This window comes from Maylandia zebra, linkage group LG7, assembly GCF_041146795.1.
Source record: "Maylandia zebra isolate NMK-2024a linkage group LG7, Mzebra_GT3a, whole genome shotgun sequence".
Lineage (NCBI taxonomy): Eukaryota > Metazoa > Chordata > Actinopteri > Cichliformes > Cichlidae > Maylandia > Maylandia zebra.
Genome location: NC_135173.1, coordinates 23,225,794 through 23,253,768, shown reverse-complemented (window position 1 = coordinate 23,253,768; position 27,975 = coordinate 23,225,794). Strand labels below are relative to the sequence as shown.

The 27,975-nt window shown below is 40.6% G+C and overlaps 1 protein-coding gene across 3 annotated transcripts; it reads right to left on the bottom strand.

Moving 5' to 3' along the window:
* Position 1: 1 nt before the first annotated feature.
* On the bottom strand, positions 2–27,332 carry acanb (aggrecan b). 3 transcript variants are annotated; one of them, XM_004564535.3, is made up of 18 exons: positions 27,205–27,332; positions 21,360–21,438; positions 12,424–12,807; positions 12,091–12,265; positions 11,310–11,437; positions 10,888–11,181; positions 9,897–10,094; positions 9,584–9,758; positions 9,244–9,371; positions 8,820–9,113; positions 8,167–8,268; positions 7,880–7,984; positions 6,233–7,483; positions 5,801–5,959; positions 5,033–5,115; positions 4,699–4,843; positions 3,683–3,865; positions 2–2,269 (listed from the first exon to the last, which is right to left on the bottom strand). In XM_004564535.3, the coding sequence occupies exons 2-18, from the start codon at positions 21,430–21,432 to the stop codon at positions 2,181–2,183; spliced, it is 3,966 nt and encodes a 1,321-aa protein (XP_004564592.3). In that variant the 5' UTR covers positions 21,433–21,438; positions 27,205–27,332; the 3' UTR covers positions 2–2,180. The 3 variants fall into 3 exon arrangements, with proteins under 3 accessions (XP_004564592.3, XP_004564593.3, XP_076742205.1); XM_004564536.4 differs by lacking the exon at positions 27,205–27,332 and adding an exon at positions 27,072–27,201; XM_076886090.1 differs by lacking the exons at positions 21,360–21,438; positions 27,205–27,332 and adding an exon at positions 13,623–13,939.
* Positions 27,333–27,975: the final 643 nt, after the last annotated feature.

Below are 27,975 nucleotides of genomic sequence, written 5' to 3'. Positions count from 1 at the left end.
AGACAGATGATTCCAAGTTTTATTCAGTACAGCACATTACGGTATACTGTATGTTCACATCAGAAGTTGGGATCTGAACAGTTACAGCAGAATTTACATCTATGTGATCATTTTGCTTTATTTCTTAAGATATTTTAGTTGTTGGAAGAACCAGTAGTTCACAAACACTGAAACAGACTCACTCTTCAGGTTGAGCTTTGCACATATTATGTACAGTACTGCAGTACAGAGGGAGCATCAATGGATTTCATTCATATAATTGAATGTTATTAAAAAAAACCTAAAAATGTGTAAGCGTTTGCTTTGTGAGTTCCATGATCTACTTTTGTATGCCTGTCCACGAGCGACTAAGAGGTTTCAGTGTTTGTGAGCTGGTCTGTAAAAGGTCACATATGCACTAAAATAACTGCAATGTCTCAGAGGTGAAGCAAATCTTGACCTTCACAGGTCATGGTCAACATTTCAGAATCGTTTCATCCACCCCAAAACGAACCCTACATGTCATTATTTTTCCTAATTTCTGCTGCTTCTAATTTATTCTTTTTAAGAATGTCTGTCGATAATACCCTGTTACTTGACACACAGCCAGAAACCTCCACAAAATAAACAAACCAAAGAAAAAAAAACCCAGCCTGTTTCTTCCTCTGTACTGGTGGCTGTCAAACGCCCATGTGTTTGGTGATGCATATGTGTAACTTTCCAGTTAACTAACTAACAACCTGACAAAAAAGTAGATGATGAATAAATCAAAACAATTAAACTGCGTGCGCGTTGTAAGTTATGACAGATCCTGCTGTTCAGAGAATTCTGCTGAGAATATTTACAGTAAGAAATATATTTTTTAAAAAAAACAACAGAAGTTAAGGACTGCCTTTAAGAAATCTACCCAACTTTAAAGACAATGAGAGCATCTTTTCCACCAGCAGATGGCAGGTCACACTGTTGTTGAGGTGACTTTTTTTTCTTTTTTTTTTTTAAATTTAAGGCGCACTGGATTCAAATGATAAGCAAAGAAATGAGCAAAAACTTCCAAAGTGCATGAGTGCCTGCTGTTTCAGTCCAGGATTGTTGCACTTCAATCATGAACTTTCTCGTTACCAAATACAACAGCACATTCATTTCAGTATATCTGAAGCTGTGGTGATGTGTTAGCACTGAGGAGGTTGTGACAAAATCATTTAAGGCTTGAAAGATGATTTCAAATTATGGCAGCACTGGATGGATGACAAACTATAGTCAAACTGAATTTAAACTAAAATGAAAGAATGTTTTTTTTATTATTGTTTATTGTTTTTGTTTGTTTGTTTTGATTTTAAAATGTTTTTAAAAAATATTAGTGTGGAAAAAATGAGACAAGAGTTAGCTGGTGTGATAATCCTGACTTTTTGGGGGGGGGGGGGGGGGTGGAACCTTTGTTGGCTTCTAAAGAAGGTGTTTTCCAGTTTGAGAACCACAGGTCTACAGGATTAAAGAATTGAGTTCTTTTGTACCAATGTGTTGCCAAGACTTTACTTATATTTAAGAAAAAAAAATTCTAATTTTCAAAGCCTCCTCAATTCAGATGAAATGACTTTACTGCATTCTGAACAGCTGTCACAACCAGATGATTTAATCATCACTCTGCTGGTATATGTAGATTGAAAGAAAAAAAAAGGTTTGTTTCAGTTCTCAGAATCACTCAGATTCGGTCTTTAGATCCAAAGACAAAAAAAGAAAGAAAAAGGAAAGAAACACAGATCTTGGAAAACACTTACCCTATACTAGCAATGAATCTGACTTCAGAGAGTCAACCACATGTACTGGGCTGTTTTGGACTTCACATGTTACTCTTCAGCCTCTCTTGACTGACGGACAGTTTCATCTGACTGACCTTGTCTGCAGTGCTGGCAGCACATTGCAGAAAATATTTTGCGTTAAGATTTTTTTTAAAAATACCGGATAATAGCTATAAATTAAATGTTATAAATACAAAGAAAAGTGCCTTAAGAAGTTGACGAGTGACTGTTAAAGACCCAAAACATCAGTTAGTTACACTATCAGTCTAAATGTGCTTCAGTTGGTGGATATCCATGGTAGGGGAGGGCATGTTATCTTTTTGGTCAGGCATTTGCATTGGTGTCCATGCTTCTTTACACGAGGGGTCCTTTGTGGCTCTCTGTTGTATGTCCTTTCAGTGCTGCTCAGGGCAGTTTCTGCTCCCACGGGGTGCTCACTCCTTTACTTCTTCTCCTGAGGGATCTTTTGTTTAGCCTGTTATGGCTGGCACCAGCTGAGCAGAAGAAAAGGTACACATGCTCATCATATAAATGTGAGCTGCCAGAAGACTTTAAGAATTATCGTGCAGTCAGTGGTGTGGTTAAGGAATGCATTTCAGAAAATCTTTATCGGTGTAATGGTAGAGTGTCAGTGTTACTGGAGGTACACTTTTTGTGCACAAAACATTACTCCTGCCTCACTCGAGATATACATTCTCTGTTTGCCTTGGTTTTGCATTCCTAGTTAAAACACTAGGAACACCCAGAGCTAGAGGTTTAATTCAGTTTGATTCCATATCTCATTCCATGCATCTGTAAACATGATAGCTCAAAAAGTTTTGAATGAATTTGTTGGTAGGGGTGTAGAGTGGGGTCATGTTAACAATATGTTAAAATTTGTCTTACGTCCAACAAGGTTTTCAAGGTCAGTTTAGTGTTTTTTTTTTGGTTGAAATGGACAATCAGCCCTGTAACTTACAAACTATGATTCTTACAAGGGTGGTGTGTATTGTCTACATTTAGAAAGTACTGCATAAAGATTTAAAATACAGATTTCAGGCTATGCTTCATGCAAGAGATTAATTAATATCTTGGCACAGATGCATATTAGATTTTGAAGCCGGCTTTAAAAAACAGTCACTTCCCATAAATCCACATGTTCAAATGCAACCATTAATCCAAAAATAAACTTGCTAACACCCTGATACAAAAGCGATTTTGGTGACTGCAGCTAATTAGCAACTCACACTTTTAAACTTTGTTTAGTGTAAGGGCTGTCACGGCACAAATTCCAATTGTAGTAACTGACCTTGGTCTTTCCACAGTGATTGCACTGTTGGGGAATTATAGTTACACATATCTAACTAATAATATGTTTTTCTGTGTAGCTGTACAATTTAAGTATTGAAAGTTGTCAAAATTAAGTATTTTATTACTGGATACAGTAACTAACTAGCAGGCATGTGTGTTAGTCTGATGCACCCATAGTCTGGGATTGCAATTTTCTAACTAAACTTGCCATCGCTTGCTTTTTATTTAGACTTCAAACATTTTTTTTGTGGTCTTTTAATTATTTTGTATAATTATATGTTTCAAGAAAAACAAGTGACTCTGGCCTATCCTTAAGAGCTGCATCACTTCCATTATCACTTTGCTGCCATAGCCAGAGCAGCTTCCTGAAACGGTGCCATAACTATTTAACACACAACTACAAACTCAGCCAGATCCAGAGAACTGTAAAGGTTCCTTGTTCAAGTGTCTTCAATCAGGGGTCTTACAAAAAACTAATTTTAATTTTATTATAATGCATTGTTTTATGATGTTTAGGCCTTTGTCTTTTTTATGTTAGTCTGCCAGGTTTGTTTTTCTTTTTGTGACTGTAAGGCCCAACTCTTTTAGGTTCAAGTTAGAAACGAATGATAAATCACCTTCTGTACATTCCACTTGCGGCTCTGTCCATTGTCCGTCATCCATACAGCGTATGACAGGCAGGTGGCGCTGTTTGTAGCCTGCGTCACACTGGTAGCGGACTATAGAGTTGACAGGGCTGCGTGGCGTGATGTTTCCCATCGGCTGGGCATGTTCCACCTCAGGGGGAGGGCCACACATGACTGACAGAGATAAATAAACAATGAAAACAAAAACAATATTTCAATGAGCTGACAATTTAAAATAAAGTCTGGTGTTATCATAGTGTAATCGAGGCTCCTGGTTCACTCTAAAACATGGCTAACATGACTGATTACGGATGACAATCGAGAACAGTTCTTGTATACACAATTGGTTCCCAGTAGTCTAATTCCTTGGAATCGCTTGCGTGCCTGCCTACAGATCCCGCTTATTGAGTCCACTTGCACTTGCAGTCAGCTCATTTGATTTTGTGTGCCTGAGGTAGTGGTGCAGTCTCCAACGTGGATACTTTTATTTTTATTGCACAAAATGACAAGAGTGAGATGGTAAAGTGGAGACTGCTTTCAGGACAGAAACAACTGCATTATGCTGCTAACACAACTTCAGCTTTTCATATTCGCTTTGTTGTGTCAGTTTTGTGTTTGTATCTAAATGCTAAGAAAAAGATTGTGTGTGTGTCCTCATTGGAGTAGAGATTTGTGCTGGTGTGTTGGACCATAGCCTCAGCTTTATATTGTTAAATGGTAATTGTGAGACAGTGTGTTTCGGGTCATTTTACGGAGAAACGTATGAGGAATTGCTTTCTCCTTGGACTCCTGCATTATTTTTAAGAAAAAGTTATATCAATAATGGAATCAGATTCACTAAATACTTATCAATTCCCATCCCCATCAAGAGTTTTGTGCTTGCAATGTTTTTCAGTTATGATTTCTGTGCTATGATTGGCCGAAATAAAGCTACCTCACTGACATTACCTCTAAAAACAGAAAGCTAAACGTTTTAGTAATCGAGATGTTTAATCAAGTAAACTGACCGGGTCCAGTCTTGCAGGTGAAGGGAAGGTAGTAGTTGCAGGGCACGTCATTCCACTGTCCACCCTCATGCCAGATCATAACCACACAATCTTCTCCAGAGTCAAAGTAGTTATCTGGTTGGTTGGGCCTCCAGTTCTCAAAGGTCTAAAAGGATTACAGAACAATATTTTGCCAATACAAAACTTTAAAATTAAGTAAAAAGTAAGAATTCTCTAACTATACAAAATCTTCATAAAATTCATTAAAAAAAAATATATGATTGAGAAAGATCAGGTTTGTCCAGACGGTGCTATGGCTTCCTGAGTACACAACTGAATCTCTAACCAAACTCACCAGGGGACTCCCGTCTGTCCAGTGGAACACATTCTGCATATCTTTGTCACTGAGTCCAATCCACTGGTATTCCTCACCATTAGCTGTTGGGAAGTGACAACGTCAATTTAGCCTTTCAAACAAATATGACTTAACCTTCCCATGTTTTATGTCGATAGCCCTTTGATGTGACGTGATGCAGTGGTTTACCACTTTTGGCTCACAGCAAATACAGTCCTGTGAAAACGTATTTGGATACTTGATATTTATATCACAAATGCACTTGAGCATCAGGGCACAAATTAAATCATTTGTACTGTTTCTTTACTTCTTACTTGCTCTGCAGCACTTTGTTCTACTATACTTCAATGTGCTATGCAAATAAATTAACTTGACTTGATTTCAGGATTTTCTGGTAGACAGCAGAATTAATCAATAATGACAATCGTTCAGGTGATTGCAAATAAGTAAATAAGTCATGAAAGAATAAAGTTACGTTGAAACCAAGCACACCATTGTTTTTCTTGTGACATTACCAATAAGTTTGATGTGTCACATGGCCCTCTTCCTATTGAAAAAACAAAAGTTGTATCCAAGATGGCCGCCTTCTAAATGGCCACCATGGTCACCACCCATCTTGAGGAGTTTGCCCCCTCACATATACTAATGTGCCACAAACAGGACTTTAATATCACCAACCATTCCCATGTTATTACGGTGTATCCATATAAATGGCCCACCCTGTATAATGTCGAAGGCTGGTCACTCATCTTTCCAACAGTTACTTACAGATGAGAAACTGCTGCTCCTCCTGGGAGCTGATGCTGACCAGGTGGGCATTGAGTTCCTGACAGTGTTTCTCAGCTTCAGCCCAAGTGTCTCTCCCTGTAAAGTGCCGGTAACAGCTGCCCATAAACTTCACCCAGTCATCGGGACAGTCCTGCACAGCTACACACATTTGGACAAAAATCTTAAAAACAAATAAACAAATATACGTCTCACTAAAGATATCTGGCTTCTTCAACTTTTTCAGTTTTGCGTGCTGTTGTTCAGTGACTCAGATCCTAAGCTCCATGGGTTTGGATCACTGGTGTCTACATAAGTTTATAGCGAGGAACAATAGGCATTCATTTTAACATGAGTGATTATGCAGTCACTTTGCTTGATAAATAAGGTTCTTTCCCAAAATGTTGGCTATGTCAACAGACAAAAAGAACATACCTTTCTTCACTTCTGGCTCCTCCACAACAGCAGGAGTGACTAAAGACACAGATGGTACCGTGGTTGGGCTGATGTAGGGTGTGCTCCCCTCCTGGACTTTTTCCTCATGTCCCGATTGATCATAAGCTGAATAAATCTGCAGTTCCTCCAAATTCAGAGTGGTGCCACTTCCTGATGGCTGCAAGATTTGATCTAAAATTCTGTTCCCTGAACCACTTCCTTGCCCACTTATCTCCACCACACCCCTGCCCTGCTCAGGATGTTGTGCCAGTGTTGGTAGAGTCATTTCTACCATTTCATCATCTGTTAAGTAGATAACATCATCGTGATGCTGCAAAGAGTGTCCAGAGGCAGAGCCACTGCCAGAAAAACCAGATGGAAAACCACTGGAAAAGCCACTGTGAAACCCTGATCCAATGGGATATCCAGACAACTCTTTCTCCAGAGATGGTAGGACCGTCAAGTCAATGCGACCTGAAAACTCTTGGGAACCTGATGCAGACATACCTCCTGACCCAGATGCACTTGATTCCAAGATATCAAATCCTGCTCGGCCTAGTTCCTGCTCGGTGGCCTTTTGCTGGGTTTGTAAAACTTCCACCATCTTTCCATCTAACATGATTATTATGGAGTTTCCGCTGCTGCCACTGGTGTCCCCACTTCCACTGGGAAAATCTGATCCAGATGTAATAAAACCAGAGTATTCTTTGTCAAACCCCTCCCCAGATCCAGATACCGTGCCAGTTTCTCCAGATGCACTTCCAGGATCTCCAGATGGACTACCAGGATCTCCAGAGGCACTTCCAAGATCTCCAGATGCACTTCCAAGATCTCCAGATGCACTTCCAAGATCTCCAGATGCACTACCCAGATATCCAGATGCACTACCAAGATCTCCAGATGCACTACCAAGATCTCCAGACGCACTACCCAGATATCCAGATGCACTACCCAGATATCCAGATGCACTACCCAGATCTCCAGATGCACTACCCAGATCTCCAGATGCACTACCAGGTTCTCCAGATGTGAAGATGTCAACACTTCCCCTTTCTGCCTCCTGTTGTTCTCCAGAGGTAGACTGGTCTCCAGAGAAGACATCACTGTCTCCGCTAAACTTGACTTCCACATCTGACCCAGATCCATCACCGCTGGAGGTGGAGGTGCCAGACTCTCCAGAGAAATCTCCATTGGCTGAATGTTCAGCTGAACCAGAGCCCGAAAAATCAACTGGTACCGGAATGGTTTTGACTGTGGGGAATCGTAAGAATCCAGACAAGAATCCAAGAATTAGTTTATTATAGCTTAGTGAGAAAAGTTACCTGTTGTGTTTAGTTTGACAAAACCTATTGTATTACTTTCTAATAAGAAATATTTTATATAAGGCTTATACTCTAATGGCTTTAGAAGTGATTACTAGACAATTTAGTAACACATATATGTGACATTCAAGAAAAAAAAACCTAATATATTAATTGTTTGTATTTAAAAAACTCAAATAAGTATCTCAAACTCTTCACGACTTTAAAAGTGAGTCCTGGTATTAAATTATTACATCAAAATTTTGACACAAGACATTAATAGGTAGAATTAAACATTAAGTCAGTTGATTTAATTGATTGACAAAGTTGTTTATGGCTGTCTTACCTGTAGGAATAACTTTTTGAGGTGTGATGATGGTCTCATTGACAAAGTCAATATCAGTAATGTTTGTACTGGTTTCAGTTTCATTGTAGTCTACAGTAGTTGCAACTAAAAGCAAACAAAATAAGGTTTAAAATCAGAAATTTTTACCTGCATTCACAGTAGAAAGCAAGGCCATATTACATTTATTTTTGTGAGTTTTTGTTTTGTTTACCAAACATTACAACTGTAATAATAAGCCAAGAAAAGAGCAGGGATTTTAAAGTGCTATTTGCATGCATGTGTCTTACCAGTGCTATCAGTGATAGCTATTGTCTTGTTGATAACATCCTCAGTCACTGTGGTCAAATTTACACTGGTTTCATTGTTAACATAAACAACGGGAACTTCAGCTGAAAGAAACAAATTGCAGTGAGCAGATGAAGTTTTCTGGGATGGTTAAAACATGCAGATAAAACGTTGTATCAGTATCATTATAATAAAAATGTAAAACATCAAATATCAACATTGCAGACTATACAACAAGATCACATCTATATTGTTTCACGTGTTTACCTCTTTATCAATTATGTTTTACTTTTCCAATCTTTAAGGTATCCATCAACAACTGATCCCTACCTTAATTGATTCAAACCATGTATCTCTTACTTTTAAATAACTTCCCAGTGTATAATAGCACACGTCAAGATTCACAGTGGCAATGTTCAGGGTTTATTGCCAACTCAACATCTGATTAACAATGCATCTTTCTATTCAAACGAGCCTCAGTGAAATCTGTCTTTCCATGCAATAAAAAAGATTCTTCACCCTCAATAAACATGAAGCAATCATTCTGAGAAAAAATGCAACTGAAATATATAAAATCAATGGTTTATTTACGAAAATAATGAAATTAATGCTTTTTTTTTGCACATAAATGAATCCACACTTAACCCATTCCTACCTCTAAAACAGTAGGCATCATATTGCAAGTCCTCACTGGGGAAGCCTGTCTGGTTGGGGTAGGTGTAGATGGTGTGGACTCCCACCTGGTTGCCTCCACAGTGAGACCTGGGGGTTGTGATAGGGAAGCGGACACTGCGGTCCATTAACCAGCCGGGACTGCACTGGTCAAGTCCTTGATTCCAGGCAGCATAGAGCTCCCCAGGAGTGGCCAGGGTGGCGTTAAGTTTCTCACAGTGATGCACAGCCTCCTCATAAGTGAATCTGCCATAGTCAGTGGTGAAGAAGACCACACCTAACAGAAAGTACAAACAGGCAGAAGTAGTTAAACAGTCTGTTAGAAAGATGTTACAGTTTTGTTTAGAGTGTTGTAGAGGACACAGAAGTGGAAGTTTGATGTCCTCAGAGTGATTAAAGCTCCTCACCTGTCAAACGTTCAACATAGCAGTATACATCATAGAGTTCAGTGGCTGGTCTCAGGCCATAGGATCTGACTCCTTTGAGGTCTAGAAGGTTACCAGCACAGTTTTCTCTGGGTGACACAATTGGATACCTGAGGAAGAAAGAGAGTGTAAGTGCAGTTTAATAAGGACATGGTTTGCTGTACAATAAAAATTATGATATGAAATATTTTTTTATTTCTTTTGATGTCACTATGAGGGCTGCAATCCAGAGTTCAAAGTAAAACATTTCAAACTAAAACTCACTGTACTGTATGACAAAGATAATGTATATTTTGATATATATCTATGCTACATGTCTCACCGGACAGTTTGGTCGCTTAACCAGCCGGCGTCACATTGATGTAGACCTTTCTCAAAGGCTGCCTGCAGCTGCTGAGGACTGGCAATGACTGCCCCAATGTTCTGGCAAGCCTGCTGAGCCTTCAAAAACGTTAGAGTATACCGACCGGTAATGGGTCGATAGTGGAACACCACACCTGGGACAAGATTACAGGATTACAGTGGCAACCTCACTTTTTTGTACTTGTATTGTAGTCCTCTGAAATTTCCTATTAAAATGTAGGGAAAAATGTTCCAGAGGATTCTGTTATTGATTATAACGTGTAAGTGCGTACCAGTCGGAGCCATAGGGGCATCTACATCTGTCATACTTGGAGGTATAGGTAGTGGAGGCAGAGTAACTACTTCCCCAGTTTTGGACTCTTCTTTTTCAGATGAAGGGATGATGCCCGGCACCTGAGCAGGAGGTGCCACGGTAACAATGTATGGGAATGGAGTGGTCTGCCCAGGCACGGCATCTTTGTCTTCATCGGCTAAGGAAATAAAATTGCATTACTGACAAATTATTATAGCCTTAGTAGTCAGCACATCTAGACATTTACACATCCAGTTAGAAAAACACCTCACATATTTATTAAATTTATAAGAGCAATATAGTCAAGTAAAAGAATAAGGGCAGGGAAATACTGATGTTCTCATAATTTGCATTTAAATAAGCAAGCAGTGCTCTGTATTTGGAACTGTGTCTAAAACATAAAGGAGCTATTATAGAAGTATTTAAACATAAAATTTTGACAAAATTAGAATGAGCAGTGCCATTTTAAGTGCTAGTGATCACAACCTAAAGCAAGAGATGTGAAACCTGTTTCAAACCTAGGTATTAGGGTCTCTTTGCTGTTAGTGAATAGATTTAAACACCATAACTCTAAGGAAACCAATATAAAAGTAGCTTGATTGGCCACCTCTGCAAGTTCAACCCAAGAGCATACCACTTGATGGAAAGGTCTGTCTCCAAGTACCCAAAATATAATAATGGGATGTGCCTTTGACTTTCACATCTACTGACAGCGATAATACAAATGTGACCTGTTTTAGAGGCAAAGTTATTGAATTCCAAAAATAACTCAACAGCTAAAGAAAAAAAACAAAAAAAACAAAAATCATCCATGACCAGGCCTCTTGGAATTATGGGCTCTAGAGATTTGAATCAGACGTAGGGTTGTTTGGCCACAGTACAGGTTGATATGCTTGGAGCAGACCACAGACACCATTCAATGAAAAGAACATGATACCAGCGTAGGGTACTAGAGTTCCTAGAGTACTTGCCTTGGAAGCAAATGGCATCATGGCGATCGTCTGGATAGGGGTACCCAGTCTGGTTGGGGAACAGGTAGACGGTTCTCACTCCCAGGAGGCCCCCTCCGCACTGAGGCCTGGCGATGTTGATAGGGTATCGTACACTCCTGTCTGCCAGCCAGCCAGCATTACACACGTCCATACCATTCTTCCAGGCGAGGTAAAGCTCTCCTGTGGTGGCAAGTCTGGCACCAAGTTTAGCACACTGATCTTTTGCCTCGTAAAAGCTAAACTTCTCTACAGACATAGAGTAGAAGACTCTGCCTGGAAGCAAGGAGGGTAGAAGAAGAGAGGAAAGCACAGTGATGTGAACGGATGCAGTTATTTATGCTATGAGGTTTTCTGTGAATCATGGGGAGCTTTGAAAACTTGCCCTTGTTTGCTTAGCCTACCTGGCATCTTTTCAGCAAAACAATACACGTCATAGGTCTCGTTGACGTCTCTCACCCCATAGGTCCTGACACCAGGAAGTTCTCTCTTGTCTCCGTAGCAGGGTTCTCGTGGATGATGGATGGGGTACCTTGAGGAAAGAAAAGAAATAACTGAGAAACGTATTGCAGGTAAATATTCTAAGTGGTTTTGTCCCCAGCAAAGTAGACACTTTTTAAATTTAACTATCCATCCACATATTTCCTGCTTTCAGTTTTAAACTAAAAGACATTTGTGGTAGGTAAACTGGTGATTCTAAATTGACCGTAGTCATTCATGCCAAAACCTGTGTTGTTGAACTATAGAGCTGCCTGAGGCTAATTCCACCTCAAAGCAGCAAATCTTACAACATGTTCTGCTTTATCATCTCTGATTTGGATAAAAATGTTAAAGTCCAATATTTGAACATTTATGATGACTGCTATGGAATTTTACCTCCACATACAAAATACTTTTCTCGATTTCATTGCCTTATTTGCACATTGAAATCTTAGGCAATGGTTCAACATGACTTCTTCTGAAGCTGTTAAGGATAAAAGCATTAAACCTCTTACTGGACTTTTCTAACATCAAAGTGAATCAGGATTTATAATTTTGGACAGGTACAGAGACAGAATCTTATCATGGACCTGCTCTATTTGTACTCTTGTACTCTCTCTGCATTGAGTGCTTGGCTATTCTTCAATCTTCTGCAACTGTGATAAGTATTTTCAACATTTGATGGTTAAAAAGGGTAAACACTACCTGACCGTCTGATCAGAAAGCCATCCAGCATCACACTGGTGGAATCCATCATCATATGCAGCCTGCAGTTGGGCTAGGGTAGCAATGGTGGCACTGTTCTGGATACAGGCTGCCTTGGCCTTCTCAAATGTCAAGGTGTAACGCGTGGAGATGGCACGGTAGTGGAACACAATACCTATGAGACACATAAAGTTAGCAGAGGGCAGTTCTCAGATAAAAACAAAGTGTATTGTTGGCAACTTTCACTTTGAGTGAAACAGGCACAAACAATGATTGGTTACTGCTTTACACCCTTTTAAAGTGAACAAAGCTGTTAGTGGTTTCGTATCGTACCCTGAACTTGCATTTCCACAGTATCGTAGTTGTGCTCGATGCCATGTGTCACCTCACAGCGGTAGATGCCAGAATCTTTGGACCTAAGCTCTGTCATTTCCAGGGTGGCATCAGTGGGAAACAGCGGATAGTTAGCCAACATCGCTCTGTCCAAATAATCTTGCTTGACCTCAACTTTGCCCTGCGATGCCACTAAGATGGTGTCGACTTTGTCCTTGGTGATGTAGGTCCATTTAATGCGGTGGGAGAGTGTAGCGACGGTCAGGGCTCCAGTGTCATTGAGGCTCTTATCCAAGAAGTAACATGGCACCTCCACCTTTCCCCCCAGGAGAGGACGAAGAGGCATGTCCACAGGGATGCTGACATGTAATGTGCTTTCAACATCTGGGATAAAGATAGGCACAATTGTTCGAGGTGCAATTTAATATACTGTGCAGAGATGCAGTCAGGTCAAAAAATCTGGGACCACAATAAACATCTGTTAAATTTCATGCAAAGTGTGAAATAGTAAGACAGATGAAGCAACAAGAGACATTTCAAAACATAAGACAACACAGACCACGAATCAATATTAACCAATTTGTGGCACTGACAAGGTTGAAACCTCACGAGAGCGTAGAGCTGGGCGATAGAACGATAACGATATGTATCGCGATATAACTTTTACTCGATAGAGAAATTAAGCTATCACGATAGACCTCGCCGCTCTTGTCCTCTTAAAAAAAAAAAAAAAAAAAAAAAAAAAAGGTCAGCCAATCCAAATTAAGTAGCGCAGAGCCGAACCAATCACAGCCGCAGCGTCACGTCGCGTGACTTGTTACGTACAGCACGAGTGCCAAGCCGCACGTGTGTTTGTTTGGGAAGCAGCCAGCGGGTAATGGAGCCAGCGCCTAATGGAGGAAATGAGTGTGCCGACTAGAAAAATCAACCGAGCGTGACCTTAAGAGAAAACAGATGATGGTTCCAATGCCGGAGAGATTGTCGAACGGAAGAGCCAAAGAAGTTCCGTAGTGTGAAGGTATTTCGGCTATTTCAAGTCTGACAAAAAACAGAGTAGCGTGCACTGTAAATTGTGCCGAAAACAAGTCTGGAAATACAATAAACTGGTGCATGCGTCACACTGCGCCACGTTATTGTTTCGGTGAAATGAATTTCTACAATACTGTTAATTCTACTCTCTGCAGTGTTTAAATGCTTACATATACACACAGTTACTGTCCCTCCACACATACGACTCGGTTCTGCTTCTATGCCGCAGCTTTGTTTACTTTTTCCCACCGAGGCTTCTAGACTTCTGATTGGCCAACATTTCTGCACGGTTAGGAATCTAGCGTCACCTGCTGCTTTGGCATGTTCATAGCAGCGTTTTCCTTCATTTCTGCCTTTATGTGTGGACGGGATTATTTTTTAAAACGAAAACGGAAAATCTCAGTTTTCAAAAATACCCGTGTACGTGTGGACGTAGCCTCAGTCTCTGACTGGAAGCGCTAATTCATCATTCGGCTTTTGTCAGACTAAAGTAACTGTTAAAACTGTTTGGAGGAGTTCCGGTGAATATGGTAGGCTAGAAGACGTGCTTTCACTGTGCTCCCGCTCCCACCTGTACTTATCACAGTGTAATGCGCACTACTGTCTATATTTTTACCTAAACTAGTGACTGAGAGCTTTGGGAATACTCAGCAGTCCTAAATACGCTTTTTGGAAGTTAAATAATGTCGAAGCAGACGAAGATACAATCTCGAAAGACCACGGCCGTCGTGATGAACAATGCTAGCCAAACTGACATGCTAGTAGCAATGGGCGACCAGCCCTCGCCCCCGGTGGACACCGCAACTCTCGTCCGTGAGGTGACCGATAGCATCAGTGAGGTAATTGACCAAAAACTGTCTGCACTGTCGGGGACACTGGAGAAAATCTCGTCCTCGCTGGAAAACGTCTCCAAACGCGTCACGGAGGCAGAGCAGAGAATCTCAGATATGGAAGATGGGGTGACTGACCTCGCGGGGAGGCTGGCTGAAGCGGAGGGGAGGATTAAGGTTATGGCAAAAGGTTTGGACGACTTAGAGAACCGCAGCAGGCGCGACAATATTCGCATCATTAACCTGAAAGAAGGTGCGGAGGGTGAGAGCCCTACTCAGTTTTTTGAGGCTTGGCTGCCTGACACACTCGGGCTGGGACACAGCTCCGCGGGTAAAGCCCGCATTAAAATTGACCGCGCACACCGGGGCCTCGGCCCGCGGGGTGCTCACCCCAGGCCGGTGATCATCAAGCTCCACAACTCCGGAGATAAACAGCGGATTATGGCTGCAGTGAAAGCGGCCCCCGAACTCCACCACGACGGGCAGCGGATCTTCATACATCAGGATTTCTCCTACGCGATCCGTGAGAAACGACGGGGATTTAATGCTTCTTGCCGTGCCTTAATCGACAAGGGCATCCGCTTTAGGATGCGCTATCCAGCGACGCTTGTGCTGACTTACAATGGCAATGAGCACAAGTTTGAATCGCCTAAAGATGCACAAAGTTTCATCAATGCGCTGGATTAATAGATGCTTGCCCCGTACAAACTGTGGCACTGCAGGACTTAACTGGGACCGTGTCATTGGACGCCTGAGTCCGCAGCGTTTAACGCAGTTTGAGGAGGCAGAGACGGTTTAACGGGGAAAATAGCCTAATTGTTTACTCAGTCTCTAATTTTGATTCACAACTGACAGTAACCCGATTCCATTCAGGTTTGGGGAGCGGGGGCGGGGTTTTGCTTTGTTTTTTTTTTTTCTTTTTCTTGTCTTCTCTCTCCTTCTCTCCCGTGGAGTGAAACTTCTTTTGGCTGCACTGGGCTTGTGACACCACCCGGTGGGTGGCATTTTCATTTTTGTTTGTTTCTTGTTTGTCTGTTTTTGGTCCGTGATACCTTGACGTTTATCTTGATTCTGTTATTGTATGCAATTTGTTGTGTGGGTGAAGGTTCCTTTGCCATCTTTTTGTGATGGTTTTGTTCATGTCAGCACGGCCGGTTCAGGCCATGGGTTAAGTCTTTCACATGTCTTTTATTATGATGACTCTTTCTGTTTGCCTTGGGTTGACGATTCTTGTCCAATGACAGATTACTTTTGCAATGAGTAACACTAAAATTATTACTCTTAATGTCAAGGGAATTAACCACGTCATTAAGAGGCGCAAGATAATTTCCTTACTCAAAAAAGATAGAGTGCAGATTGCATTACTGCAAGAGACTCACCTCACAGATTCCGAACACCTAAAACTCAAACGTGATTGGGTGGGACAAATTTATTATTCCTCCTTTAACTCTAAAAGTAGAGGCGTCGCAATATTGGTCCATAAAAATCTACCATTCACGCTACATACTATTGTAAGGGATACGGACGGACGATTTATTTTGATTACTGGGCTTCTATATGGGGAATTAATTCTATTGGGAAGTGTTTATGCACCAAATACTTTTGATAGATCGTTCTATTCAAATTTTCTGGCAAAAACCTCCCCTGTGTGTCCGAACCACGTAATAATTGGTGGGGATTTTAATTGTGGCTTGAATCCTGAAACTGATTATAATCCACCAAAATCTCAACCATCTTCAAAAATGGCAAAGGCTACAACGGACCTCTGCTCAGATCTTGGTCTCTTTGATGCTTGGAGAGTTTGTAATCCACATGTGAAGGACTTCACATTTTTCTCACGCCCCCATTTTTCCTTTTCCAGAATTGACTACATGTTTGTTTCTGGATCTGTCCTTGACAGAACCCGGGGCTGTTTGATCCACACATGTGCGCTTTCGGACCACTCATCAGTTTCAATGGAGCTATCACCACCTTATTATGACCCTTCGTCTAGACATTGGCGGCTAAACCCAGCTCTCCTTAGTGACCCTAAATTTGTAAAGTATTTAGAAGATCAGTGGGAACTCTATCTTTCTACAAATGACTTACCGGGGGTTAGTGCTTCTACTCTATGGGAGGCGGGTAAGGCATTTCTCAGGGGCTCCGTTATCTCTTTTACCTCGGCAAAAAAGAAGAGCAGCTTAGCCAAACAATTAGTGCTTGAACGCGATATCACTGACTTGGAGAGGGAGTTTAAGAAATCCTCGTCTATTTCTGTGCTTCGGAAGTTGGATGCAGCTAGATCGGCCCTGGACCAACTGTTAACTCAGAAAGCGGAAACTGCAATATTCTATGCGAAGCATAGATTATTTGAATCAGGCAACAAACCTGGACGCTTGCTCGCCCGACTTGCCCAAGGGAAACGGGGCTCTTATGCAATACCCTCTCTAAAAGATAAGGCAGGTGTCTTACAGTTTGAGGCTAAACTTATCAGCAAAATAATGAAAGAGTTCTATCACGACTTATATTCCCCTGAGTGTCAAAATACTGTAGACGCCAGGAAACTGTTTCTTGACACTGTTAACCTCCCTATACTGTCAGAGGAAAGTCGATTGGATCTATGCAGCCCTATTAGGGTGCAGGAGGTCTTGGATGCAATTAAATCCTTACAGAGTGGGAAGGCTCCGGGCCCTGATGGGTTTGGGCCAGAGTTTTATAAAAAAATGGCCAAACATGTGGCGGGTCCTTTGTTGGGAATGTATACAGAATCTCTTGAGAGGGGCGTGCTTCCACCCACCCTAAACCTTGCCCATATATCCCTGATCTTAAAGAAGGATAAACCCGCGGATCTGTGTACATCCTACAGACCTATAAGTCTACTTAGTGTGGATTGTAAGATTCTGTCCAAAATTTTATCCAGACGTTTGGAGGAGGTTCTGCCGGTTCTGATAAAGCCTGACCAGACGGGATTCGTCAAGAATAGATACTCCCGCTCCAATGTCCACCGACTCATAAATGTTGCGCAGTTCTCTCAGAACACCAATTATAGGGCTCTTGCGATCTCTTTGGATGCTGAGAAAGCATTTGATCGGGTGGAGTGGGAGTATCTATTTGATGTTTTGGACAGGTTTGGTTTGGGATCTGAATTTGTCAAGTGGGTCAAACTGCTGTATGGGGCCCCAGCTGCAAGGGTCTTGGTTAATGGCTCGGTCTCGGATGTCTTCCCACTGGGTAGGGGAACGCGGCAAGGATGCCCCCTCTCTCCCCTGTTGTTTGCACTTGCTTTGGAGCCACTGGCAGAGGCTATAAGAACTGATCCTGAGATCTGTGGGGTGACCTTGTCGAATACTGAATACAGGATTTCCCTTTATGCAGATGACGTGCTGCTCTTTCTCACTAAGCCAGAAACTTCTATTCCTGCACTGACACATATCATCAACCAATTTGGCCTCTTCTCAGGGTATAAGATAAATTATGATAAATCTGAAGCTTTGCCACTGGGTGACGGGGGGAGGTGGGACGCTCCTCCTAATTTCCCTTTCAGGTGGTCGACCACAGGTTTCACATATTTAGGTATCAGGGTGCCCGCAGACACAGCGGAGTTGTACAAGTTGAACTTCAAGCCGATTGTGGCCTCAATCAAGAATGACCTCAATAGGTGGTTTGACCTCCCCCTGTCTTGGACGGGTAGAATAAGTTTAATCAAGATGAATGTGCTACCCAGAATATTATACCCCATTCAAATGTTGCCTCTCAGGATCAACAGAAAAACATTCATAGAGATTGAGGGATGTCTTTCTAAATTCATATGGCGTGGGAAGAAATCTAGACTAAAGATACAGATTTTACAACTGCCCACGGATGAGGGGGGTCAGGCACTGCCTAACTTTTTATATTACTACTGGGCTTGTCATGCACAAATAATCTCAGGGTGGTTACATTCCTTCCTTCACCGGGGCGAACCATCGGTAGATGCCTGGTGCTGTGACCCTCTCTCACCTCTTAGTCTCTTATCCACTGACCTGGCGGACCTCCCTCTTGGTGTCAGAACTAATTCCGTCTTGATGCCCACTTTAAAGGTTTGGCGTAATATTACTGCCCACGTCGGAAGAAGAGGTTTCTCTAGTGCACTGCAGCCTCTAACTAGGAATAAAGCTTTCCCCCCGGGTATTGGCATTAATATATTTGATGATTGGTATTCTAAAAGTATAAGATTTATTTGTGATCTGTTCGAAAGGGGTAGTTTTATGGCCTTTAATCAAGTTCAAGTTAAGTATAATTTACCACAGAAACACTTCTTTGGATTCCTGCAAGTAAGGCATTATGTGAACTCCCTTAAATTTCCAGCCAATCAACCAGTTTTGAACCCTGTTGAAAGCTTTCTTCTCAAAGTTAACGAGGAAATGACTACAAAAAAGAAATTTATTTCTCTTTGTTATGGGAAATTGTTGTCTTTGAACTTTATAACCACTGATAAGGCCAGGGTTCGGTGGGAAACCGACCTCGAAGCTCAGGTTGGTGCGGAAGCATGGTCCAAAACTTTCAGATCTGCCATGAAATTGTTTCCCTGTAACAGACTAAAGGAAAGCCAGTACAGAATCTTACATAGACTACAGCGTACGCCGGAGTTCCTAAATAAAATTCACCCTCAGATCTCTGCTCTTTGTGTGAAGTGCAATACGGCTGTAGGGACCTATTACCACTGCATATGGCAATGTCCTTTGATTACTAGATTTTGGAAGAATATTGCTATAGAGCTTTGCTCTATTTTCCACCGAACGATCCCACTGAACCCTATGCTGTTCGTTCTGGGTTTATCTATAGAAGGGCTCTCTCTGTCTTCTGTACAGATGCTTTTGTTAAGTAAACTTTTACATTTGGCGAGGCGATGTGTACTGTTTCAATGGATTCAGAGACGGCCCCCTACTGTTACACAGTGGTACAGAGAACTGCTCAGGGTGCTGCCGATGGAGCGCCTCAGTGCCATCATAAAGGGCAATTGTAATGCATTCTGTAGCATATGGCAGCCTCTGCTTGATCACCTACCTCATGACCTTACTGTGCTATTACATAAAGGGGACTCGCAGTTTGTTTTTAAACACACTGATTAATGTCTGTGTTTTCCCCCCCCTTTTTTTATTTTTTTATTTTTTTTATTTATTGTTTCCCTTGACTTCGAATGTGAAACGCTTTACATATTTTGTCCCAGGCGTGTGTACTGGTAACTCATATACCTGCATTTGCTTTGGTTTTTTTTTTTTTTGTGCTTGGCTGTGCTGACTTGTTGCTGTTCGTGTTGTTCTGACAAAATCAATAAATCATCGTTTCAAAAAAAAAAAAAAACTGTTTGAAAGCTCAGCTATACAACAAGGAGAGATTGAGAATTTCCTTTTAGTTCTCAGTTTATTTGATATTGACAAAAGTTAGTCAGTTTTGTCTGTTCTTCTGTAAAACAAACTAAGATTTGTTTTTAGAATTAATATTTTGTTTCTAAGTGGAATTGACAATTTAGTCTGTTTCGTTTGTTCTATTTTGAAACTTAAACGCTTTAGCGGCTGCCTTTTGTGTAGTTTGCAATATTTGCCTTTATTTATCTGAAAAAGTCTCATGTTCCTTAAGTACATCTACCCTGTTGAACTTATTATGAGAAATAAATATTTAAATCAAAACAAGCTGCTGATTATTTCACATTTTACTTGTGAGCAACGGCACATTTAAATCTTACAAATATAGTTATTTGGCTTATATCGTGATAGATATCGTTATCGACTGAAATGAAAAAAACATATCGTGATATGTCAGGGGTTTGACATTTGTTCAAACACAGATAAGAGAAATGAGACAACTGCAGACCGACTCAGAAAGTATTAGAAGACGTGCGCACGGGTGAATGCCTCTGAGAAGACACACACACCGAGTGCAGGCTTGCTTGCTTTATTTATAGTGAAAGTAAGTTACATAGTACTTCCTCTTTTAACTGAAAAGGGAGAGGTCAGGCATTATCTCAGCTTATCTGACCTTGCACACATACACTGAAAATAACAATGCAGAAGTATATCATGCTTATCTGACATCACACACTGAGGTAAGGAATGCATTATGTTCTCTTTAACAATAAGCTTGGTTATGTGAAAATATATGAACACACAAAATATAAGGCACACTTGATTATATTGTATTATAGAGATTTGGTTATAATGTATAATGTAGAAAATCTCTTAACATGATATGAAAAAATCTCATATCGCCCAGCTCTACGAGAGCGTAATAATGATACTGCTTATTAAGGACCAGTGGGGAAAGGGGGTGAAGTGTCATCACAAATAGGTAAAGGTATCAGGAATCTAAAACAAAACTGAAGGTCTCTGTACCTTCCTCCTTGCTCATTATGTTAACCTGTAGTGTCATTGGAATGTTATGGTTGTGCTGCAAAGGTGATATGTGTTGGTAGGGAGGGCGGGGGGTGTGGAGGGGGAGAAAAGGGACTTGTAGGGTTTAGGTTTGGGGTAATGTTCTCGGGAAATATTGTATGTTTGTGGTGTGTTGTATAAGACAGTTTCCCTTTGTTCTAAAAGCAAATCAATATTTCATTTTAAAAACTGAAGGTCTCTAAGGCGAACAGTACACGACACTCTCTGAAATCAAAAATGACCATCAGAAGATTAATATATCAAGGTTTTTAAAGATCGCAAAGTTGGTAGATAAGTATAACATGACTATAAATTAGCAAACGTCTTGCCCAAAGAAGGCTGACTAGTAGACTATCTGGTACAAAATAAATTATTTTCTTAGGGTGGGCAAAGACATACCAGTATTTAACAAAAAATATTATTTACTTTTTATTTTGAATTCAAATTTCAAATGTCTGGTCAAATACAACTGAACCCTAAACAGTGCAAATTGTCATGGACTTTCCTCCCATTCAACATTAACAGTCATAACTCTTAATATAACTGCTGGTAAAATGCTTCCCCCTGGTGGTGAAAGTTCTTCAGAGGGTATTTACAAAAAGTATCTTTAAGAGGTCAAAATTGGGGAAAAAAAAAAAAAAAGTTTGTAAGAGGCATTAAGAGGAGCAATTAAATTTTGGCCACTTACTATCATGGTCTTCAGAAGATATTGTTGCCCAGATGAGTGGTAAGGACACACACAGCAGAAACAAGGGGGTCATCGTTACCTGAAGAACAGCCAACATTGTAATCGCATTTGTGTACATGCTCATAGTCTTTTTACAATTTTTGCATTATTTATTGTTCACAAGTCGGGTAAAACGGGATATAAAATGACACACACTTTTAAAATCTTATGACCAGAAATACATATGAAGTGGTGACACAAGTGTTAGAGTGAATTGAGGATTTAATTATGCCTCTATATGCCGCTGCGTTTCCCCCCCAGACTGTACACATATACTCCGTGTTATTCATTATATCCAGCACTTTTATTTATTGCATCAGCTAAAATGGAAATAGGCCATCATGAGTCTGCAGTATCACTTAGAAATGCTCACTGAGGAATGAAAGACCCTCTGTGTCTGGTCACATAAATGTGTTTAGAGCTAAAATAACTTCAGACAGCGAGTAGAAAGTATGAATCATTCATCTCAAAAGGTTCTTCATTTGTGAAAAAATGAATGTTGAATGAAGACTTTTCTTTCAGCAAAACTGTTATATTGTCTGCACTGTGCACGTGTCTGCCTGTAAATGTGTTTGTGTGCCATCTGTAACTTTGAATCATGCCCAACAGTCCCTCAAATGGTCACTTAAGGCTGGCTCCCAATTGATCTCTGTGTTAAAATGAACAACTTTACAGCAGGAATACAGTTTGTAGCCATGTGTAGTTAAACTGTTTTGATCTCTATCACTAAATCCTACTTTATGACCACAAGAGTGAATTCTATATAATTCAAATTGTATTAACTTTTACTTATCTATGGTCCACACACAAGGCACTTCAGGGACTGGCTGTTAGGCTAAAACACGCTAAACTGGACCTCTCAGCTTTGTTTGAACTGTTGCCTGTTGAAGTAAAGTTATTGTGTATACAGTACTTTTCTGTTGGTAAGCGCTGTTGCAATTGTTAGCCTCTGTTAGCTGTTGTTAAGCAGCATTATCGAAACTTTCTTTGAAGGGGATCAAACATTGTTGGACTGATACTTACTGAATAGGGTATCATGCACCAGTTATTTTGATAAATGACATCATATTATTATTTCACTCATAAGTGAGGGCTAATTAGCAGCAAAACACACAAGTCTACACAGTCTACAGATGTTTCCTGCCTTCCAAGCTAGCAGATAATTCAGTACCCATTTTTATTATTTAAATGCAGACATATCTGCCTCTAAAAATCAACATGAGGACGTGCAAAAAGCAAAACTCTCAGGCTTCAAAGCTGTACTCCCAAACCAAACTGTAACACCACACTGGCCACAGTCTTCTTTTATAGACAGACTGACAGACATTTATGTTCTCCTCGGGGTGAATTGCGGCAACATTTTTGTTACACTGACTTGTTATGTAATTCAGTTAATTCAGGTCTAAATAAAAATGACACAGTACTCAGTTTCATGACTAAATAACTGCAAATGTAATTACAAATAGCCTCAGCCTTATTTTGTGCCTTTCACTAATTAGCAAATGCTAAATGACATAGTGCAAACTTTAATTTGAGGTCCAACTATATCAATACATCACACAAACACAAAAATATTTACTCCTGAAGTATCTAAATGCAGCTTCTCATATATATATATATATATATATATATATATATATATATATATATATACATACATATATATATATATATACACACACACACACACACACACTTTTTAGGTTAGAAAAGCCAGGCACGATACAATTTCAGCCAAACAACATGAGCTTTCGTGTCACAAACTCACATCTGTCAAGCACCAACTACCTCATTGCTTATTTTTTCTCAACTTTCCACTGCTCTGACGTGAAGCACGGTCAAACAGGCAGAACCGTTGCAAGTCCCCACTGAACCCTCATTGTGCTGCTTTCACAAGCCCCAAGACAGGCGGCCGAATGCTCCCAGTTCCTTCCAAGCAGCCACAGAGAGACCTTTACAACCAATAAACCTGAAGCTCACAGTCACAAAGCCTTTGCTGACTGACTACTGAGTGACAGCCTCTGGAATGGGCCAAAAGAGAGCTACTGTGAGCTGGCAAATTTTCAATAATTCAACATAGAATTAAAATCAAGCGAGATAATGCAGACATATTAGAGGTCTGTCTGCAGATACATTACACAGCTGAGTGTGTGTCTGCATGTGTGTCTATGTGTCGGGTGTTATTCCATCCTACAGTAGCGTTAACATTTCTCCTGCTGTCTGAGATCTGTCTGCGGGTGAATGCTGGCTCAGTTTTGGAGGAAACACAAAATACCACACAGCATGTGTAGACAGACGGACAAATCCACCCAGGATTGCTTTACTTTTGGCTTTGCCATGCTCAGTCCATAAGTCTTTTCATTAAACTTGTTCAAGAGGTAGAGGCAAAGAAAAAAAAAACTTCATAAAAATGTGGCTGCATCTCTCGACCTTGGTAGAGGATGTTTTCTCTGAGTGCCGTTTCACTTATTTTTGGTGTCATTGAGTTTCTGAGTGACTCCTGATTTCCAGCTTTCCAGACTTCTTCTAGTTGCTCTCACATACTATATGTCACCCCTCATTATGAGGCTTTCTTGTAATTTTTTAAAAAGAGGTCTTGAGAAGTAGTTCTCCAGGTTCCTGAAGGTCTTTTTTCCCCCCTTTGGAATTAGCTGGGTTTTTTTGGGTTTTTTACCCATTTTCATTCCAGTCCTTGTACCGGATTATTTTCAGGAGAATATTTTTTTTTTTGTTAAGATTATTAAAATTCTATAATTAATCAGAATCAGAATTAACAAAGTAATCTGATTCAGATTCTCATAACTTATTACCACATTACAAGTTTCTCAGATTGATTTCCCAAAACCCCTCTCATTAACATATACTTATTAATGCTTGCATATAAGTAGTTACAGTTAAAAGTTGGATCTTAATGTCCGTATCGACTCTTTTTAGTTAGTTAGGTACTGTTTTTGTCTGTTTCTATTATCAAAATGATGCCAAGGTATGGATATGCCAGAAAAAGAAACAATTTAACAGCAACTGGAAAGCCTGTTTTCTCCTGGCTTAGTTTCTTGTCTTGCAGTCTTCGTGGTGCATAATTCACAGTGATGCCAAGTGTGGTGAAAAGGGTGACAGACTTTAAAACTTTCCACCAGAGTGCAGTGTCATTAAAGGGAGCTATTATTCGTCAAGCTTTTTTTAAAAAAAATCTTGGACTCTACTAGAGTAGCTTGGCTTTTCTTTTTTCTTTTTTTTTTTCTTTTTTTTTACCTTACAGGACCTCAGTTATCCTCTGCCTGACAAAAGACCTTTTAGCTCCTCAACTCTTTAGGGCATCTTTCTTCTGACTGGCTGCCCCTCACTCAGGAAGCGGGTGGGTGGGACTTGTGTGCTCACAACAGGAACTGCGGGGCTTAGATGACCACATTAAGGATATCTGCTCTTTTTGACATCACATGGAGCCAAGTGAAGGGGGAAAAACTGCTTCAAAATTTTTAGAGCAGTCTGAAGCCTTAACTTTTGATTTGCAGGGATTAGCAGGGAGCATAAACTGGCTTCACTGTCTGGAATGTTGGCATCCACCATTCTCACAATGTATATATGACAGGAAATACAAGAAAGGATCAAGCTGGATGAAGGATGAAGTTTTATTCTTGTCACGAGAGTTCTTGATGAGAGTATAACTCTTTAGATGAATGAGCACTGAATCTTATTGCATATCACATCTTTGTTACAGTCAGGGTGGTCTTTCCAGCACTGCACGAAACTAGCCAAAAGCAGCCAACAATCGACAAACTCTCACAATGGATCGGCACAGAGAAAGCCAGCAAAGTCTTTGCCCATTTCTCTAGCCAAACCAGCCTAAACCTTGCCTCTCTGTTGCTTAGTACCCAATCTCTCAGCAGATCTTAATGCGCCCTTTAAATGCATCATTTAAACTGTGGCACATTTGTGAGCAAACTTTGCCAGCCCAGGTCAAACGAGTCATTCCTCCCTCCACCACAGAGTGCCCATTCAGTCAGTGGGGTGGCTGCAGCGCCCCTGTACAACCGCTGTGGTATGTTCTGCTCCCAGCTGAGGTGGAGGGCAATAAGGCCTTGGTCTGTTCCATCAACGGACAGAGGCGGGGCCTTAATATTCACAACCCTGCCAAGGTAAACACAAGGGAAGCCCCCTCCCCGCAAAACCACCACCACAACGTCACCCTCCACCCACTCTTCTCTAGCCCTACGGCAGGAGAACAGAGTCGACATTGATATGACAGCACACACAGAAACACTGAGCAACACTCACAGATCACTGAGGGGATGTGTTGGAGTACACGTCTGATGCCCCTGGTACAGAAAAAGCACGGGAGTGTGTGCACCTATGGATACGTACTGTAAGGCCTGTGTTTGAGAACGCACACACCGACTCTTGCTCAGTGAAAAGTGCGGGGAGCTAAAAAAAAGATTCTCAGATGTTTCTGGATGCATTAATACATGTTTACGTAGTCACCAGTTTAAGAGATAAGAAATAGTTAAATGCGTGATATTTTCTCTCTCACACACACACACACACACACACACACACACACACACACACACACACACACACACACACACATATATATGCACAAGTAGACACATATACAGACAGACTGACATCAGGAAGAAACTCCAAAGTCTCAAATGTAAGTTGCTGTTTAATAATGCAGAGTGTAAAGGTGTTTGCTTTAAATGAACTCTTTGTCAATTGTTTTTTCATCTCGACATCTGGGAATTACAATTCACAACATGCACTCATGCAGCCTGGTGTAACCATAGTAACAGGATGTCGCTCTACAACACTAATGTCCTATATAAACCTATAAGTGTTATCCCAGGGGAAAGGAATACCAATAACCAAACACAGAGCGGTTTTCTTATCAACAGCTCCACAAAGAGTTTGAATGAAAGAGGAATTTTAGAAAAATTGTACACAATCCTTCACATATTTTGTGCTTGAGACCGCAGAGACCCAAAACTCTAGTAAAAAAAAATAAAAAAATAAAACCTTGTTTAACAATATATTATGTTATATAAGGGCTTAGACAAGGAGTGCTGCAGTGCGTTTTAGTATTTTATTAAATGATACTTTGGGCCAATATCACTGTTGAACCCTGGATAGGTATAGTTGAATCAAATTATTTTAAGCCCCTAGTTTATTACATGATAACACCCCCCCCCCCCCAAGCCACCAACTGTAACACCACTGGGCTAAATGATGACTGAAAACAACAAGCAAGCACAACATTTAGGTTTTCCTGACTCACGAAGAGAGCTGACACTGGCTCTGACACTGATCGGCAGCCTAGTACACTTCATGATACAGTGTGTGATGGGTCCCATAATGCAAACAATTAAAATATTACTTACTACTGTATAAACATGTAAATATGATTTTAAAACATTCTTCAACAATGTAATAAAGTTTAATGGAATTAAAAATGACAAATAAGCATAAAAAATCACTCAGATTTAAGAGAAATTGACTGAACACCCCACAGAAGTCTCCAAACTTCTGTCACATCAAGATGAAATACTGACCAAAATCACGTTAGCATTACCTTCTGTGCCCACTGTAGTGGGTAGTCATCTACATCACTGTCATAGTAGTTATTATCAACAAACTAGTTGAGAAAACTACTGAAAGAAAAAATCAGAAAGTTACCTTTGGTTAGGCATCAGAGTACCTGAATCAATACCTGTCCCCCCAAAGAAGAGGAGGATATGTCAAAGTATCCCCTGAAACCTCTTTACAAAATTCCTCGCTAGAGCATCCAGTGGTGAGTTGTAAAACGTACCGTTGATGCTGCAATGCTCCCAGTGCCAGCGACTACAGGGGCCTCTCGCTCCTGCCTGTGTAGGAGTGCAGAAAGAAGCTCTATTCAAATTCTGCCACACATTTAGATGTTGGAAAGAGTGAGGGAGGGAAAGGAGTGGAGAGAGAGAGATGTGGGATCCTCCTGCCAGTTGGTGAGGTCATGCAAACAGCCTTGAATATCAAAGCTGAAGAAGTAAATCAGTCATCAGTCTGGTCAGTGTCAGATTAGCACTGAGTGTGTGTGTGTGCTCAAAATGTATAGAATAAATCACTATATGAATAGACAAGCTTTATTTAATCCCACACTGGGGAAATTCACTTGTTAGAGATATATTAGAAAAATAAAAATCGAAAAGAAATTAAAACAAATCGTGTGCAAAAAATAATATGATTTTATGTACATAAAGTGTAGTGGCATTTTTCCTGTGTGGATAATGGTACCGTCTGGCTGCTATCAGGATGAAGGACTTACAATAGTGCTGGGGTTGGGAGGTGTTGTCCATAATGGGCATTCACTTGGCTGACGTCCTCCTCTCACCCACCTCCTCTGTGGGGTCTAGGGGACTGGACAGGCCAGAGCTGGCCCTCTAACAGTGTATTAAGCCGTTTCCTGTCCATCTGTAATAAGTAAGTAATACTTATTACTTATAAGTAATAAGTAGCTACTCCAAGGAGAATTGTACCATCTATTTTTATCTTTACCTTTTGCATAGGTAAATACTCAAGTAAAGTACAGATATCTGAAAATTCT

Coding starts and splice junctions, on each gene's coding strand:
- acanb (XM_004564535.3), bottom strand. CDS start 21,432: ATGACCCCCTTGTTTCTGCTGTGTGTGTCCTTACCACTCATCTGGGCA. Junction 12,808..21,359: donor ATCTTCTGAAGACCATGATA/GTAAGTGGCCAA, acceptor TCTTTATCCCAG/ATGTTGAAAGCACATTACAT. Junction 11,182..11,309: donor TTTTGCTGAAAAGATGCCAG/GTAGGCTAAGCA, acceptor CCTTGCTTCCAG/GCAGAGTCTTCTACTCTATG.